At 44.5% G+C, this 18,105-nt stretch overlaps 1 protein-coding gene across 9 annotated transcripts; it reads right to left on the minus strand.

The window, feature by feature from the left end:
* Positions 1-1,018: 1,018 nt before the first annotated feature.
* LOC107269423 (runt-related transcription factor 1) lies at positions 1,019-15,867 on the minus strand. Of its 9 annotated transcripts, none has more exons than XM_025086719.1 (7): positions 15,822-15,867; positions 12,259-12,690; positions 11,853-12,083; positions 8,358-8,483; positions 4,951-5,145; positions 2,733-3,038; positions 1,019-2,606 (listed from the first exon to the last, which is right to left on the minus strand). In XM_025086719.1, the coding sequence occupies exons 2-7, from the start codon at positions 12,554-12,556 to the stop codon at positions 2,266-2,268; spliced, it is 1,497 nt and encodes a 498-aa protein (XP_024942487.1). In that variant the 5' UTR covers positions 12,557-12,690; positions 15,822-15,867; the 3' UTR covers positions 1,019-2,265. The 9 variants fall into 9 exon arrangements, with proteins under 9 accessions (XP_024942487.1, XP_024942483.1, XP_024942482.1 ...); XM_025086715.1 differs by lacking the exon at positions 15,822-15,867 and adding an exon at positions 14,701-14,917; XM_025086714.1 differs by lacking the exon at positions 15,822-15,867 and adding an exon at positions 14,701-14,917 and having other exon boundaries at positions 12,259-13,065.
* Positions 15,868-18,105: the final 2,238 nt, after the last annotated feature.

Genomic DNA, 18,105 nt, shown 5'->3' on the forward strand with positions numbered 1-18,105 from the left:
TGTCCAGTTTGCTAGCAGACTGCACGGGTTGTGCACTCGCGAATGTTGCAAGACTGACTATGCTATTTGCTACGTTCTATTCACTATACTCCATTATCTCTGCTCTATGCTAGGCTCTGCTGCTGCATCACTCTATCACGCTATACTGGGGATACTAGGCATGCATATAGATATATACAGGCATTAGAACATGTGTACAACACTTACTCTTAACCATCGTGCATATCAGGGCGCGTACCTCCAGTTCACAGTACCTGCAAACGCAGTTTTATCGAAATTCTACGCGCTTTGACAATTCTATATGACAATTCTATCTTTAATGTTTCTTATATCGTAAATTTCTTCATTTTTGTAATTTTTTATTTCTTTCAATACTGATCTCGCTCGATGAGAAAATAGAGGATATTGTAAACTATGGGTTGTAAGCGTTGTAAGTCAAAGATTTTATGTATGCAAGGCTAGAGAGAGAGACAGAATGAGATAGAGGAGTAGAGGGCTGAACTCTAGCAACTGTCCCGAGACACGGCAACGAGTTACCCCCAAAAGTTTAATTAAATCTTTCACGAATTTACATACACCTCCGACATGGGAAAGACCTCCAACCATCTCGCGCGGAAAACCCTTTGTCGAGATTCGCGGTAGCTTTATGTGTATACCTCCCGAGACAGATTGTTGTTTTATTACTGTTGTGGCCCCTATGTGCATACATGAGGGAAACTATGAACAAATACAAAATGAATTTTTTTGCAATGCCCAGGTAAAAATCTAAGATCAACATATACGTATCGATGTCAAAGAAAAAAAAAGTAAAAAACCTCAGTTTCAAACTTAAAACGACAGTGAAATTTGTAAACGTTCAGAAAATATTTGTTTTCAACAGGATTCATGGGAAATATATTTTTAACAAGGTAAATGCATATTATGTAACGCATTATCATATTTCGTAACAAGTTTTTTTGGACCGATACTTTGGAAATGGTTTTTTGGAATATCAGCGTAATAAATAAAAACTGTTGTGTTATTTTTAAATACATTTTATTCGACTCGGTCAAAAACTACGATAACAATAGTCGGTAGATATGTATCAGAAATAATGAAAAACGTATCGCAAAATGAATTGTCGGTCGCGGGCATCGAGATATGCCTGCGCTCACATTTAAATACCGAAATTAATATTCGGCCTAATGAAGGATTTTCGTCGAAATTTTTCGATGTACGACGTTTTCCCGTCACAGAGCGCGTAATCGTGTAAGAGCGATTCTCCATGAGATTTAAAATCAACGACTATCGTTACACGACCCCGCGATTATGCGACAAACACTATAATGTCTTCGTTGGAAATGAGCCTTTCGCTGACTAGATAGTCTTTGGCGACAACGATCAGCAGTGGATTGAAAAAACAAGAGAGACGTCCGTGTCACTTAAAGAATTTCTTTATTAACTTCATTTTTTTTTAAATTTAAAGCTAAAACCACAGACAATATTAATCACTTTTTTTTTATTAACTTTCCAATCCACCATTGTCCGTCCACCCTTATTATCTTCCCTTGAGATCCTTGAGGGATATTGCACTCGTACCCGCAATCATACATACATACATACGCACATAAATAACGTTCATATGCATTTATACTATGAAACATAATTAAAGAAATAATTCTCGCGTCGCGTCATTCGCAATTAATAAATCGTTCGATGAGAGACGATGATCTATCGTTCTATTCGTATATACAGTTATGTACATCCCTTTAGCTACCCTCACACGATACTCCAATATCTCCATATCCAATTGTCACTCCCATCCCTCTTAACTTACCCTCTAGTAACACACTGTACCGTACCATATGCACGAATTTTGCTGAAAATCGGGAAACCAATGGTTTCTGGATCGTTATTCGCGATTTTGACTTACGATTACGAAGTCACCGTCAACCGTCGTAATTTCAAATTCGAATTTCCCGCCAACAAGCCCAAACGGGAGTCACGAGTACTTATTCCGTTCATGGCAAGGACCGTTTTATTTTTCACGTCACTATGTTACACCTAACTCCATTACAGGTAATGCCCAGAGTTTTTAATTAATTTTTCTTTGTTGTTTTTCACGTCCTGACCACTGAATAAACTATACCGATGGGGTACTGACGTCGCTGGGTACGCCCGTCAGGGTGCGCCCCAGACAGAATTGAAATCCGTTGGAAGATTGAGTCCATGGTCGCCAATCTTCCGACTGGATATTTTCACCAGGTATTCCGTATTATCATCCCCTCAGTAAGGTCGCCATACGTTGTTATCAGGCCTAACCTCTTCCTGTCTCACGCTGCAGCTCTCCGCCACGGCTCTGTGCTCCGCGTTCTCCGCATTCTGGAACTGGTTCCCGTAGAGTTGCGAGTAGAGGATGCTGGGTAGGACGCCAGGTGTTGGAAAATAATTTCCATAGTTTTGTCCAAAGCCTTCCTCGTGAACGGGACTCTCAGTGGTGCTGGAGTCCGTCGACAGTGACCTGGGCGAAACGTAGTCTTGATACCTCTGCGACGTGCCAGACATCAGGGTGCTCAATGGATCCAACGGATCCGCCTGACCGCCTGGTGTTGTAGTATCCGGTACCACTGTGACGTTAAGAATATAGGTGGACATGGTAGCACCGAAAGGTCAGCTGACATAAATTCCAAGAAGTCGTATGGCAATTATATACTCGTATGTCAAAGTCCATGGTATTTAATTATCATACTTACAGGAAGACACCGCAGAGAAGGCGTCTTGTTGCTGCGACGAACTACCTGTGGTACCGGAAGCCACCCCCGAACCCGCTGTCGAATCCGGCGCCGTAGGAGTGTTCATGGAAGCGGTCCCAGCGAAAGTGCTTAACGAGGATGGCGGCGGTGGTGGCGGTGGTGGCGGTGGCGGCGGCGGCGGTGGTGGAGGTGCAAAAGGTGCTTGAGCTGCACAGGACGACAAAGGTCCTGGTAGGTAACCCGCGTAGCCTGCCGTACTTCCGTAGCCCCAGGAGTTACTCGCGGTCAGACCGAACTGCGGCATGTCTGTGCAAGACGCGAGTACAGTCGTGTAACGAGATTGATGATCATTCTACGCGGACGATGATAAGTTGATAGCTTGGGTTAGGCTAATAATTATTAGGTCAATGGATGGGGGTTCCTGCGCTTCACCCTGGAGACATTCCTGGAAAGTGTTACGGTGCCGCCATGACGTCGTTTCGTTAGTAGATATGGGTTGGATATGGTTAAAGGGTTGACAATGCCGTCGAGACGTTATGAAGGATCCTAACTAAATTTTCTCTCTCTCTCTCTCTCTCTCTCTCTCTCTCTCTCTCTCTTCCTCTACCTCTCTCACTCTCTTTGTGGGTGGACTCCTTTAAAAAATGGGCCCTTTACGTGGATACCTTACGGCATCTCTTTCTTCCATGTGGAAGTTCAAAGAAAAGACGTTTGTGCAGCTCGTTAAGTGAAACTTAACGAGCGTTTTGAGTGAGCGTTTATGGGGAAATCAAAGAAGGTTTTATGGGGATGACAATCGTGTGTACGTACAAAAGTGACTACTTCATTGTTTTGTATACCTTAATGAGTCGTCTATTGACTACATGGTGTACTGCTTTAATGAGGTAGATTCAGTTTGTGCTTATATAGTGCGGTGTAATTTTGGTAATTGAATTTTGAAATTTTCGTCAATAACTAGAAAGTTTAAAGCTAACTATGCAAAGGTCAATCATGGATGGTTTTAACGATGAAATAAAACGCGTCGCCTTCATGAAAAGGATGATTTATCCCTTAATCAATATCTGCATCAAGACCGTCTATGTCGTAGAGTCTATACTTTTATGGGGCAGCCACCCCCGATAGGTTTTCCAATGAGTCACGGGAAGGCAGAAATGCCGGCCTGGGCATGGCCGGGGAGTAGCGAGATCAAAGGGTTGGTCAACCCTACGTAGGTTCAGCCAACTCAAATAACCGAGCTCGTTTCGCAATACTTGACTTGACTCGTCTCGACTGTTTAGGATCTACCTAACCTTAAATATTAGGGAAAATATCAAGCCAATTGTCCTATTAGTTACCTGAAATCGCAATAGAGAAAATCTAACAAATGAGAAACTCTGAACAATTTACTAATCACAGTCATTGAAAAAAAAATCTATGCAAAATACAATATCTTTCGAGCAACAGTGCAATCGATAAGCAACCAGACTGATAATCTAAGCAAAGGAATAAGTGAAATATGAAAATTTTCATGGATAATAGAAAAATTAATAAAGGCGGTATTCGCACGGTACGCATCTACTAGTAGCAGGATTCGTGGTTAAACTCGTTTTATAATATCGGCGAACTCGCCGACGCTGAAGGGTAGTTGAACCTGACCACCTACGTCTCAGGATACCCTAGTAGATGTCTAGACAGAATCGACTCTATCCGGATCATTTTTAATTTCTGTTCTGAATTTGGTATACCTTCCATAAAATTCAGCGTATATCTAAAACGTAGTAGCCAGGTGAATGTAAGGGTAGCGTCGAACGTATGTGTAAACTACAAACAAGCTGGCACTGTACTAGGAATAAGGTACAGCAAAAGGGGTACAGGGGTTGCTCTCATCATCCTGCCGGTTCTACTCCCGTAGCAACCCCTTTAATATAATATTTAATCTAGCTTTGCCCAGGCTTGTGGTTTCTGCCTTTGCAAGCAGAGATGCTAGCTCTCGGGCCTATCCTAACCCCCGCTATGCTTTTACGTACCGAACCGTAGAGTAAGGGTGGTTTACGAGGTATTCTCAAAGTTGCTACTCGAAAAAAATTTTAGATACACTTGACTCGATTTTCAATATTTTTACGATCATTTCTTACGTGGACCGTTCCTAGTTACCACTTTTATATTTATTTTTTTATTTTTAACTACTTTTTTAATTACTATTTTGATAAAAAAAAATTTGTATCGTTACAGTACTCACTTTGACAGTTGCCAGGCATTGCATGCCTGAATGATGACAGCGGGTCCCGCGGTTGTAGCGGATTCGGCAGGGGTTGCAGGGGATTCGGCAAGGGTTGCAAAGGGTCGACCAATGGCGAGGCAAAGAATGGTCCACCACGTTGAGAGGCAAAGGCGAAGGCATGAAACTGCTGCTGCTGCCCTAGAAGAGATAGCACTGCGATCAACCGTGCGCCTGTCCAATGGACTTCAGGCTCTAGCTTCCATTATCCTTACACCTAGCCCCTTTTACTTTTACAGAGTGTTACTATACTCTTACCGTCTATTTTTACAGCCTGAAGCCAGTCTACGTGAAAATCAACTTTGCCCACTTCTATATAGACCACTACCCTATCCTCCTCAACCATCTCAATCGACTACGAACCGCTGCGACTGACAACAGGCTACCAAGGCTGGGGATGAGCCCCCTCTCACTCTCTCCAACCAGGAAGGAACCTGCCCGAGAGACGGAGAGACAGAAGGGTAGGATGCCACTGGTGAAGACGAGTGAGAGAAAGGGGTATCAATACGTTTTATTTCCCTGCGACGGTGTCGGCAACCCAATTAAAGACGTCCCGACGCGCAACCCTCTGGTACCTAGTGTTCATCTACAGGAATAAAGCCACCGTAGTAGAATAGGTAGCTGTTCTAGTATAGTTTGATAATATATATATATATATATTATAGTAGGCTAGACACGACGAACGGGATCCGGACTGAACCGAGAAGGCACTAGAGACCAACCAGGTAGAGGCTGCAGGCAGCTAGAGGCCTGCCGTCCTGATAATCCAATCGAAGCCCTAATTCTAACTCGCAGCACGAAATTCGCGCTAGTTTGCTGAATAGAATGGTCGATCGAGAGACACAATGGCGCAACGCCGGAATACCGATGAAACGGCTAACGAGATCCGGTTAAACGACAGCGATTCGAGGATTCGTGTTCGTTGGAGGTAACTCGAAGATCCTCCTCGGGAGCAATTCCCATAGTTTAGTCTATCCTTAATCATCCTTTACACGTCGATCACGCAAATTTGCGACACCGTACACTGATAACCTCGGAAGATCAATACAGTCCGGATAAACGATACGTTCGATAATATCTTTATTGAACTATATACTCAATAAATTTGGTACTGTTCCGTAACATCCCTAAATTATCCACAGTGAGACTTGATAAATTTAATAAATTATCCCATTCATTCCCCAAATTTATCAGCCGACCCTCCCCAGCACTTCAGTACCATAGCCTAGGGTGTGCAGCTTGTATTTCATTATGTGTCACCGGTTCAGCAGGAGGTCCTTCCTGCAAATTTACTCCCAGCGTTATGTAATCCTAAATGTTACCTATAGTGGATAAACCGTAGATACCAGTTTGAAAAATTGTCACTATCTCCAAATCAATAGTTTATTGATTTCATTGTATCGGATTGCCAGTCCCCCACAACCCACACCACCAGGGAATTTCTCTCTAGTAACCATCTGCCGGCGACAGCCTCTCGTTCTTGAGGGTCTCCAGTGTCTTAGGACCTATCAGCCACCCCATAATCTCGTACAGAGAAGACAGACGATACATTTCGCTGGATATATACGTATAGTTCCATACTGGATAGTGGAATATCCATTCCACATTCCGATGCAACGAGTTCCCCAAGTATCAAGTCGATCGTTCACGAGGAATACCCTGGTAACCCTTCTCAATCAATTTCCTTGGTCCCGGGCGCCTTTCTATGGCGGTGGGCCACAGTAAGAGGGCGAGGTTTCGGTCCTGGGGTTGAATGTGTAATGAATTGGTTGTTTAATTAATTACAACCCTTCCGCAGACCAGCCGAGGAGCCAAACCCTTCGGTGCCGGCCAAGACGCATTCATCCTCACGTCAAACCATCGGCTCGCGAAAAATCAAGTGATTTAAGGGCGATATTCGACACGCACCCGCCCCCTTTCCCTCTTCCACCCTCATTCCTTTTATAAGACACCTACTGACATCGTTTTGCTCGATAATTGATAAAAAAAATACCCTTACCCCCTGTCACTCCTTTTCTCAATTTTTTTGACTCATTGCCATCAAGCCTTATCTTCGATAGCAAACACCGGCGATGCAGAACACTATTAAGCCACACCTCAGAAGGAGCCCACCCATGAGAAACCTAAACCCTTTCATCTCGGTGTCGCATCCCTTAGAAAATTTAATACCCAGCATCGTTACACGATTTCGTGCGGGTGAGTTTGTTTTAACGTGAGATGCAACGTGCCGCCTCTGAGGGGATGCTTATTTTTAACCCCTTTCTTGCGCGCCGACAAGACATGCCCGTCTTTATATATACATATATACATATATATATACATCTTGCTCTCTAGAAGGGACCAAGGATGAGGATCCCGAAAAGAATTAGTAAAATTGCTTTCATCCCTGTCAATCGGTTTACTGTACTTTTCGTTCTCATTCGAATTCAGAGAATATTAAGAAATTGTATTGCTTCACAGAACGGCACGAGGGGGACAAGGATGGACCGACAATAAGTATAAGAGAAAGAAAGACAGTGCTCGTCTCGAGGACGACGGTGTCATAACGCAGAGTTACGGCCGGTGGGTGGTCCACAGATGCGGCCAACGCGGCGGATGTGGTCACGCTATACAACGAAGCAGAGTTATACCGTTCTCTAGACGGCGTATAGAGACGTGAATATATCTACATACGTCCGGTTATTTTTGGTAGGTATACCGACGTAAGTTATACGCTCGTTAAAAGCCGATACCTACTCACCGAAAGAAATAACAGCGGCGGCCTAACGACTCGTTCTGTATAAGAAATAAGTATAACAGCCCTTTCTGTTCCTATTAGGATCGCCTATAAATATCGAGTAGTTATAGACGCTGTCGTAGAAACGTCCAGAAAGATTTACACAATTTCTGTGCGCATGAGTATGGCTAGTCGAGGTAGGTAAGAATCTGGGAGCGCTTGCTGTTAAAAATGAAGATGGAAAATTACATGAGGTAAGATGCATATGAAGTTTCTGGATGTCCTAACCAAACCTGCTGAAGTTCTTGGTACTTCGTGGAGTTCATAGTAATATCTGTACAGACCTAGGCCGCCATGACCCTTTATCAATGTTATGAGCTACCCATGGTTATAAATAATGGCCGTTGCGGAACTCGGAAGTACCCTTTGCGTATATGCTTTTGGGTAAGTAGGTGTATACGTGTATGGATAAGCGTGTGCGCGTAATGGTCTGATAGTACTTTGTGCTTAATGCATTTGCGGACTGGTACAAGGAACTTTGTGTACATGCTGGTATACGTTGTTTTGTTTATATCGTTTCAGTTAATTCATTAGCTTATATTATAGTGCTTAATATCTAGTAAGATTGATAAGTAGGAATAACAATGCTTACAGTGATACTCACTGGTCTTGGATCGGGGCTCCCGTGGCCCGTCTACCGTCACTTTGATAGCCTTCGTGTAGGTCGCGACCTGAGGTGGCGTCGTCGAGACGGTTATCGTCAGAGTAAAGCTTTTCCCTGTAGACAAAAGAAATTTGTACAAAAAATATTATAGTCCTTATCAATATCTTTACGTCCGATAATTATGACACTGGGTTCAAGGATACTGAATTTTTATTGCTAATACAATTTTCTCGATAATTCGTTGAGTCGATTAGTGAAATTAAATATTTTTATTTGAATTTATTCCCACGACTTTTGCATGAAATGGTAATTGCGTCACGTAGCGATAACGATTGAAAATATTTTCAATGCACTGTCGAATTATCGTTACTCGACCAGGTCGCGTCACTGTGAGTCCGTGACGTCCCCGTCGCAAGGGGAAAGTTCGTAAACGCGGTTATCTCCAAACTCCCTATAACGAAATTACACTTTGGTAATGTATCGAGGGCGCGACGTCCCGGCGCGCTGCGTAGACTCTGAGTTAAGGGGATGACTGGGCGTTATGGTAAAAAGGTTCGTAAACTGGGAATAATGTCGCGGAAAAAGTGGCGTTGCCACGCGAAATGTATGGCGAGCCGCGAGCCTGGACAAGGGATGAAGTTACGGAGGTGGACTGGATGTATACGGGAGCATAGGGGAGAGGTTATAGGGCATGGGGATGGTACACGCAGAGGTTCACCGCAATTCCAACCCCGAGTATCTCCCCGGCGTACTCAACGAGCGTAAAAACGAAACACCACCCTCGAAAACACGCACGCACCTACGTAAACCCTGGGCTACCTGACTGCCTGGCTGTCTGACTGGTTGGCTTGGGTATGTGGAGTGTGTACCAGAGAGCGTACCCAATCATAACGTATATGTAAAACTGTTTCGCTCAATATTACGTTGGTTCGTCGATCCCGAAGTTACCGTGAATAAAACTACCCCTAGTTGACAGTATTGATGGACCATGAGCCAGACCTCGTATCTGTATGACCAACGGAGTTGTGCTTGGGACAAGGGTGGTTCGGTATGGGAAGTGTACACGTCTTATTGACTTATGGGTACAGAAATTGGTATCGGTACCGGTACACACCGCTAGATGGATACATCGGAGCTCAGAAGTAATGGGAATAATGGCGAGTGTCGGTAGCCGATGGGCCAACCCCGTGGCCACAGGGTGGTTCGCCACGCGAGCCTCCGCGTTATGACTGTGAACATTTCCAGTAGGGGGGCGCACGTTTACCGGCCTAGGAAGTCGAGTCACGCTATCCTCGAACAGTCCTGCGACTAGATGGGGTCTGAGACTTATGTTAGCTACTTTAAATGTTGGTTGGTGTGTGGAGCTAACGTTGGGTATCACCCTCGGTGCCAGTCGGTGGCGAGACATTGAAAGGTGGTTCTAACCTTTGTCGCGGGTCTAGAATTTTCGGTGGTGATAAAAAAGGAAGGTTGATTTTTTTTTTTACTTTGTTAGGTATTGGCTCGGGACTGATGACCTTTTTTTTTAGGACTGGATGACAACGTGAGACAGTGGGGTGGAAGTTTGTCTGAGACGCTGGAGAATCGTGAGGAGAGTCTAAACACTTTTTGGTATAAATAGAACGTTACGGAATTAGAAGTCGTATAACTTGGGACCGCAGGATTTTCGTGAATAAGCAGTTTTTCAAAGATTTCTTCGAGAAATATGATTTTCTTAAGGGCGCTTACGTGCTTTGATAATCAACGGATCTTAGATTGTTACTTTGAGGTACTATACTGATTTGAAGTACTTTCTACGACAGTTACCTAAATGATCTATCTCGTTAAAGGGCTTAGCTGCAAGGGGTGAATTGCGATCCTACGACCCTTCGAAGTAGACCTTGCCACGATGGAACAGTGGCGTCACGGACGAGCACGAGGGGGTTGCGAGCTTATCATCGATATTGCAAAGTTCTTGGGTTGTTCGGAAGTATACGCGTAGTATGTAGGCGGATACGTCAAGGCACCCCTTACGTATTTCCACTACCCCTACGTTAAATTAAACGCACCGCCAAGGCATCCCTTTCGACAAGATCAGTCTCACGTTACTATTGTGCCTGCTTGCATGGCTATAAATTTTCGGAGGAATATTTTGAATTTTTGAAATTGTTATTTTTCAATCGCAAACATACTACGTGTCACGTAATTCGGAAGGATCTTAAGGGAGGCTGGCAAGGTGGCAGCGTGCTAATAGTGATTCCTGAATAACTCAGCGCAGAGTGTTTCGGAACAGCGAGAGGGGTTGATGTACCAGTACGTTGCCAGGAGCGCGTCAGTCATTTGTCTGGGATTAGCTCTCAATTGTTTTCGCTGGTGCGCAGAATTAACATAAGCTAGGATGAAGGATGTAGAAGAGACCTAGGCTAGAGGAGCAGACTTCGCCTTGGCTTCTGTGCTTCGTGCGACTCGCTCCTTGATTATTCCTAGGACTGGGCTGTCTCTTTAGAATTGTTAATGACTTTCGCGTCCTCGAAATACACGTCCCTTACTTGGGCCTGTTTTGTCGCTATTCAATAGTTTGGATTGTTATTTAATTTCACTCAATTTAATTATAGCGATTTAATTAATAGAATTTTTTAGTAGACAGTATGCTTAGGGTGAACTATGATCTTCTTGAGACATCTCCCATCTGAGAATTAACTCACAGATTGATACTAAAGCGGTTAGCGAAGAATACACTGCGGGATTGGGAAGCAGCAAGAGAAATTGAAATACCGTCGCTAATAACGTTAATTAAAACCTAACTAAAACCTCAATTAATATCATCGCCCCCCTTACCGCCTGTGGTGGTTGGAGCGTAACGCAGTGCCGACCTGAAGCCACCCCCCTTTTCTTTGGCGAAACTGCCTGCGTCGGCAGTGGCGAAGGAGGACGAGGGGGGTAGAAAGGGGAGGTAGCGAAATAGGTAGGTGGCCGGGTGTTGAGGGTGGAAACGGTGGTACCGACAAATAAATCCCATTACCCACCCCCAAGAGTCGAGACGTAGTCTCAGAAGCCAAAACCCAAAGCCAACCCCCGTCCAGCGGCAGCCCTTCGCCTTTTACTCGTCGGGAAGCCGAACACCCGTAAAAATGAGGGTGTCTCAAGACGTCCATGACCTACCCTTACTACTAAGCTATGTCTGGGATGATGGCGTTCTTTGAGAGAGGGTTTCGAGACTTCCTCCTTTCGCTCCTGACTTTCTTCAACATTCCTTCGCGGTATAGCCTTTCGCGGATAACCCATCCCAAAACTTTCATTGTTCGATGCTCGGGTACAGTTAAACGAGGGGATGGCACAGTAACAGACTCGGAAACTTCTGGAAAACTTTTAACTTTTATTAATGGGAGTTTCTTTGGCTGCGACAAACTAGGACAAGACGAGTCGCGCGTATCGCGTGACGTCATCCCCCGATATGAACTAGGTCGAATGAGAATGATTAAGATAAGCAGTTCAATGACTCACCCCGTCCACTCCTCCCGACGAACCTCAGATCATTGAACTTGGCCACTTGATTCTTCATAAGGGCAGTAGAATTTCTCAACTCGGCGCAGCAATTCTCATCGTTACCAGCACGCACGGTAACCAGGGTGCCATCGCCTACCTCTCCAAGGGCTACCACCTTGAAAGCCACCGGTAGCGTTTTATTCGACCTCCAATGCGCTGGTAGAACGGTGCACACAAGATGCGGCGAACCTGCCGATCAATCGTGATCCATCATCGTCAGGAGTAAGTCTCTATATTAATTTTCCAGATCGTCCCCCATCCGGGCGATCGATCAATTCCAATATTTTCTTTCTTTTCATGAAAATTCATATCTGTCACTTTTTAAAATAATTTCACTATATCGCCCTCTCCTTCCCAGTCTCACCTGTCCTCACGAGCTCTCCCGGATGCTCGTTGACAAAGTTCCCCAGGGTCCTCTCCGCGAGGATGTCGCTAGTCATCTTGGTGTAGGCATCAGCGAGAGGCGACACCCCCGACTCAGGGGACGCCGCCGCCCCGGGGGCAGACGCCCCCGTCAATTGCATACCGCTTTGATGTACGCTGTTATCCGTTCCAACTATCGAACCCTTCGCCCCCGATCCCCGAGTCGTGCCACTTCCAGATCCAGTTCCCGTCGCCGAACTTACACCGCCACCGCCGTTGCAGCGGCCGAATATATCCATAGGCAGTCAGAACATCGGGTGAAACATGGTCTCGGACCGTTTTCTACGTGCGCCGGGACACTCGAGGAGCAGGGGTTGACCTTGTCAGACACTGGGATGATCATCGATGATCATCCTGGCCCCTCTTGCTCAGCCTAGAATTCGGTGATACCAAGATGTCACTTGTCTTTATATCCTCGTTATTTTTTTAAGCTTCCCAAGAAGCTACCGACGATCTGACACTTTGTGGATGATCCACATCGACGGCACCCGAAGGATCTATAGTAGGTCCTACTAGTTCCAATTTTGGGATCTCAATAACATTTGTCACGTATCACATTGATCTTATTCTCTCTCGCTCACTTGTCCCTGTGACAACCTGATTCTCGGGTAACCTAATCAGTATGCTGATAATAGATTTATAGGAATTATTACAATTTTTCATAGTCCATTGATCGTCAATTCTTATTACGATTTTTCCACCAATCGAGAGTCAAGGATATGGGCTGTCATGCTCATACGTAGAATTTCTATGAAAATTAGAATTATTAATTACGAAAAAATTACCAAGTGTAATGTTTTCACAAATATCAATGTCTCATGAAAGACGCGAGGATGACATTTTGAGGATCGATTTAACAACCCCTACATTTATTCAGGGAGAATGACGTAGTGGACAAATAAAATAAAAGTGGATATTAAGGATATCACGGATCACACTGAATAGACAGCATGGTGGGTATAAAAGGCAGGAAGGAAGAGAGAAAGGAAGCAGGAAGCGAGGCAGGTCAGGGCCGGGGGGTGCGAGTGCCGCGTCACACACTTTTCACGCGGGCCTCTCATGACGTCACCGTTCATTCAGTAATTTTTGCGCACGTCAGTCGCGTGACAAGGGGACACGGGGGTTAAGGTAGAAGGGGCAGTCTGTCGGTAGTGGGGGTAAAAAAATAGGGGAAAAAGAAGAGCCGGGGAGTGTAACCCCAACCAATACGCTGCCGCTACGCACGACCGCCGCGTGTCAAAGTGCACGTGGTATTTTTATCCACGTTGCCCACCGCCTACTGAATTCTTTTATTCCCGTTCGATTCGACAGTTTCGCTTGAAGTTAATCATTTTTAAAATATAATCATTCCACCTGATACCGTCGGATGATCACGCTAAGTATATACAGTGATACCAATGATGAGAGCGCGACGAATTCGAACCGACGGAAACGCTGATTAAACCGATAACAACTGAATTGAATGATCATTTGTGGATTTTATGAAACAAATATTATCTGTCACAAGGTAGATAAGATTGATTGATTTTTTAAAATGCAAATTGCGAACAAATTTTTACGTATTTTTTTTCACCATTTTTTTTCAATAACTTATCATGCTTTAAGCTGCTCTAAGATCCTCGCTTTACTTCGCATTCAAATCTCTTGGCGCCTTCCTTGCAAGATTTTCTAGGAAAATAACGGAAAACCGGAATCGGAAGTCTTGGAAGTCTTCGCAAAGTCCGATCGTTCTTCGGGATTGGAACCAGGTGGAGATCTACACTTTCCTCAGGCCTATAATTTCTCATGGACTGATATACCGAGAAATTAATTTGGGCAATACCTATATAAGCGTCCTTGGAATTTAATTATCAAACAGATCCTAGAGCCGACGAACGTTCATTTGACACCTGGAATTGACTCTATACTCGATACAACGATTAATCCTTAGAACGATCCTTCGACGATAATCAATAAACTGTCGAACAATCCACTCTACATATGCGTAATGTCCATAAGAGAATCCTCGTCGAATTAATCCAATTAATCCAATTAATCCATCTAAACCCAAAACACAATGTAAACTTCACACTCGATACTCCTGGGACTTTCATCACCCCGAATAACATTCACATACGTAAACGATCACTCGATCGTTGAAAGATCACAATGATCTAGAACCAATCTTTGACTGATACAAACGATCGTATTAACACAGATCCAGAATCGAAAACAAGTATAATAATTCGTCAACGATACATGCGTTATCACGTCAGTCATCGACCATCGAAATAGACACGTGTACCTATATTCTAGATCTGTCTTAATGTCTTCACCGTTATTCACGTTGATAACGCGACATATTTTACGAGACACTGTACGATAACAAAATAATATCACTTACGTAAAGTAACGCGTGTTAAGATTGCGCGATACGCGGATTCTAGTAGCAGTGAAAACTTAACGGGAATATCGCGGCAGGGTATTTGGCTTTGGAGGTCGACGATGCGTAGGGGTTTGTGGCTCGCGGCTCGCGGAACCTGGGTATTTGGGTATACCCGGTGGGCCACTAACTATAATTTGGGCGGTACGTGTGAGGCAACAGCCGTTGACGCACTGGTCCATGCCTACACACGCAGCATCCCTTTCCTCCGTGGCGTACTGTACTCTCCCGTCCCGTTCCATCCCGTTCCGTCCCCCTCATACCCCTCCAGCGACTACCCACCCTACCACTCTCTCTCTCTCTCTCTCTCTCTCTCTCTCTCTCTCTCTCTCTCTCTCTCTCTCTCTCGCTCTCTCTCTCTCGCTCTCTCTCTCTACCTACCTCACCCTCTGGTCCATACTCCTGACCCTCCTACCCCTCACGGCAGCTTTCTTCCTCTCTTGCTCACTGACACGCTCACTCTCTCTCTCTCTCTCTAACCTTACTCTCTCTGGATTGGCTAGCTCGCTCTCTCGGCACTCTTCCCTATCGCTTTATCTCCCACCGGACTCCCTCTCTAACCCTTGCTAACAACTCTACCTCTGGTTCACCCTATGGTTACTCTCTCATTCTCTATAGTATGCTCTCTCTCTCTCTCTCTCTCTCTCTCTCTCTCTCTCTCTCTCTCTCTCTCTCTCTCTCTCTCGCGCGCGCGGTACCCCTGCTCGATGCTACCCCTTCGTCACGACCTTCCGAACCCCTTCAACCCTTTTGCGGTACGGCGCGTGCTGGACATCACTGCCCACCCTACAAATGTTCGATACTCCGATCGAAGTTCTTTTATGATTTATATCACTTTTCCACGTTTTTGAACTTGCCGTTAACATTTATCGAGCTTTTTTGATATTTTTTGGTCGATTGTTATTGGAAATATTTGTTTTACCTTTACTGCAGGTAATTCATTAATCAGTCATGATAAATTATTTTTGCTTATACGGTAGATAAGCAAGCAGGTATTTTATAGTAATTCGGTATATGCCGATGCGAAAAAACATGATTAATTTTTCAAAAATTTCGAATCCGTGACGAATGAAAAAGTTTACCTCTCACGAAGTTTCGACAGACCTATACCTATTCCGGAGCGGCGTCCCGGCGTGCACGGCTGTCAGGGAACGAAGAACAGCTTTTGTCGACTCTCGTAGACGAGACGGTGACAAACAACGAGCGCATCCCGAAGCTTCGAACAGCATCCTATTGACAAACGACCTAACGCCCGTGCTGGGCGTTGCATTCGATGAGATTCGAATTATCTCTGGCGGAGCTTGTCAATGCAAATGTGCCAGCTACATTCAATTACCGCTCGTCACGCTTCGATCAACGTCGATGCTAGCTGACCTCTAGAGCATAACTACTTGTCTTCCTCGTTCCCTGGGTACATCAAACGTGGGTGAGATAAAACGTTGATCCAGGATGATCGATGGTCAGTTTCGATAAATGAAAAAATCATTCTTAAAAATTTACTCGAACCTTACAGACCCAAGCGAAGTATTCTCAATGATCTCGCGCCCCCTTCCCCTTCGCGACTACCAATCCTTTTCGAATCAGCCATCCTGTACTTTCACCCGATGAGGTGGATCACTTCCGGTTCACTATCCCTTTTGTCACTGCTGACGTCATTTCACCAATTTCAACGGACACTCTTGCACTTCTCAACGACACGTGATCAACCAGTGGATGACATGTTCCCCGTGACTATGTGGGTCTAGTGAAGTACTAAGGGTGCTGTAAGAATAATAATAATGATATTAAGGGTTGTACTGTATAAGGAACCGAAACGGTGAACGACAAGAACGGTAGCAACGGTAGCAACGGTAGCAGGATTCGTGGCGCGCGAGTACTACCACACTGTCCCCATCCTCCATCGTTTATCCTCATCCTCCGCCACGTCTACCTCTACCTCCAACTCGACCTCCAACTCGTGCAGCACCTCCTCCACGACCTCCACCTCCTGTTTCCTCCACCTAAAACATCCCCTAGCCGGCCCGGATGCCAACCCGCTAGTCCCCTCTCGTGAAATCCGCCCTTCCTGGCTGCCGATCCTCCCCACCAGGATCTCGACCGTCGGGACGGCCGGCGTAGAAGGGGTACGACGAACATGTGTAACACGCAGCCTTGATTACACGCGGGCTTGTAAAAAATTCCTGTTGTGCCCACTTGCCGATTTTCTATACAAACTTATTTTTTCTTATTTTTCTTCTGAAAAAAAAAAAAAAAAAAAAAAAAAAAAAAAAAAAAAAAAAAAAAAAAAAAAAAAACGAATGAAAATTTATATGCAATCTATACAAGTATATTTTTTGTTCTTTTTTGATCCTGCTTTCAATATTACATTTTTTATTGAAAGGAGACGTTTCTTTATTGGATTACAATAATGGTCATTTATTCTAACAACAGAATCCGCATGGCCATTGCCAGTAAACGTAACCGTAAACTAAGATTTCTAACGATAAAGACGCATATGCAGAGCAGATATATACAAACAAAAGACTTTATGTTCAAGTAAATGTATCCTTCATTATAGAACAGTCTAACAAGTAGTTTTCAGTGACAATTGAATATCATGTAGTCATTTTGGAAGGATTAAAGTGATACGCGTTTCCTTCTGAAATAAGTTCATATACACATTTTAATTAAGATTTCTAGATTCGAGTAAGCGTTTGTCGATTAATTTGAAAATTCCTAATAAACATCTTCATCCTTGAAAGTGTACCAATCTATACCGCTCCGTATGAGGACACAGTTACCCAAGTAGAAATAAGGAAATTCAACCTTTCCAACGTGCAAGCACGTTTCTCTTATTCGTTTGGTCTCAAGGCGCGCAAGCATGAAGCCACGGCGTATTCTCAATGGCAGCGGTGGCGGCGACCGCAGAATCGGAGGCAAGATGGCAAAAGTAAGTCGACCGAGGGAGAGTAAGAGGTTATATAAAGGGGCGGTACTGCGGCGTGGCCAGCCCACCAGCGCATTCTCGTATACTCTAAGATCCTCCGTAAGCTCCGGGCGAAAACATGGGACTTCTAAAAGCTTCAGAACCAAATTACCATTATATCTTCTAGACTGCAATAAGGATTCGAGAATACACTGTAGATATTGAATATATTAAACTGGCCGATATAGAGACACGTGTAAGGTCTCATTTGTAAAGTCAGACTTCAACGAGCTTTTCCAACGTCCGCTTTTCGTTCGTGTGAACAAACAACTAAGTCCAGGGGGTTGGAGTAGGAAGGGGAGGGAAATTTAAAAATTTGTCGGACCACCACGAAAAGTCTAGAATAAACATATCCTGAACGGTTAGTAGCATTCGGTGGCTGGAGTGAAGTCGATGGTGGG

This window comes from Cephus cinctus, unplaced genomic scaffold (genome assembly GCF_000341935.2).
Source record: "Cephus cinctus unplaced genomic scaffold, Ccin1 Ccin1_scaffold0661, whole genome shotgun sequence".
NCBI classification, from domain to species: domain Eukaryota; kingdom Metazoa; phylum Arthropoda; class Insecta; order Hymenoptera; family Cephidae; genus Cephus; species Cephus cinctus.

Coding starts and splice junctions, on each gene's coding strand:
- LOC107269423 (XM_025086719.1), bottom strand. CDS start 12,556: ATGGATATATTCGGCCGCTGCAACGGCGGTGGCGGTGTAAGTTCGGCG. Junction 5,146..8,357: donor CAAGACCAGTGAGTATCACT/GTAAGCATTGTT, acceptor GGTTGATCGCAG/TGCTATCTCTTCTAGGGCAG. Junction 2,607..2,732: donor CTTCTCTGCGGTGTCTTCCT/GTAAGTATGATA, acceptor TTAACGTCACAG/TGGTACCGGATACTACAACA.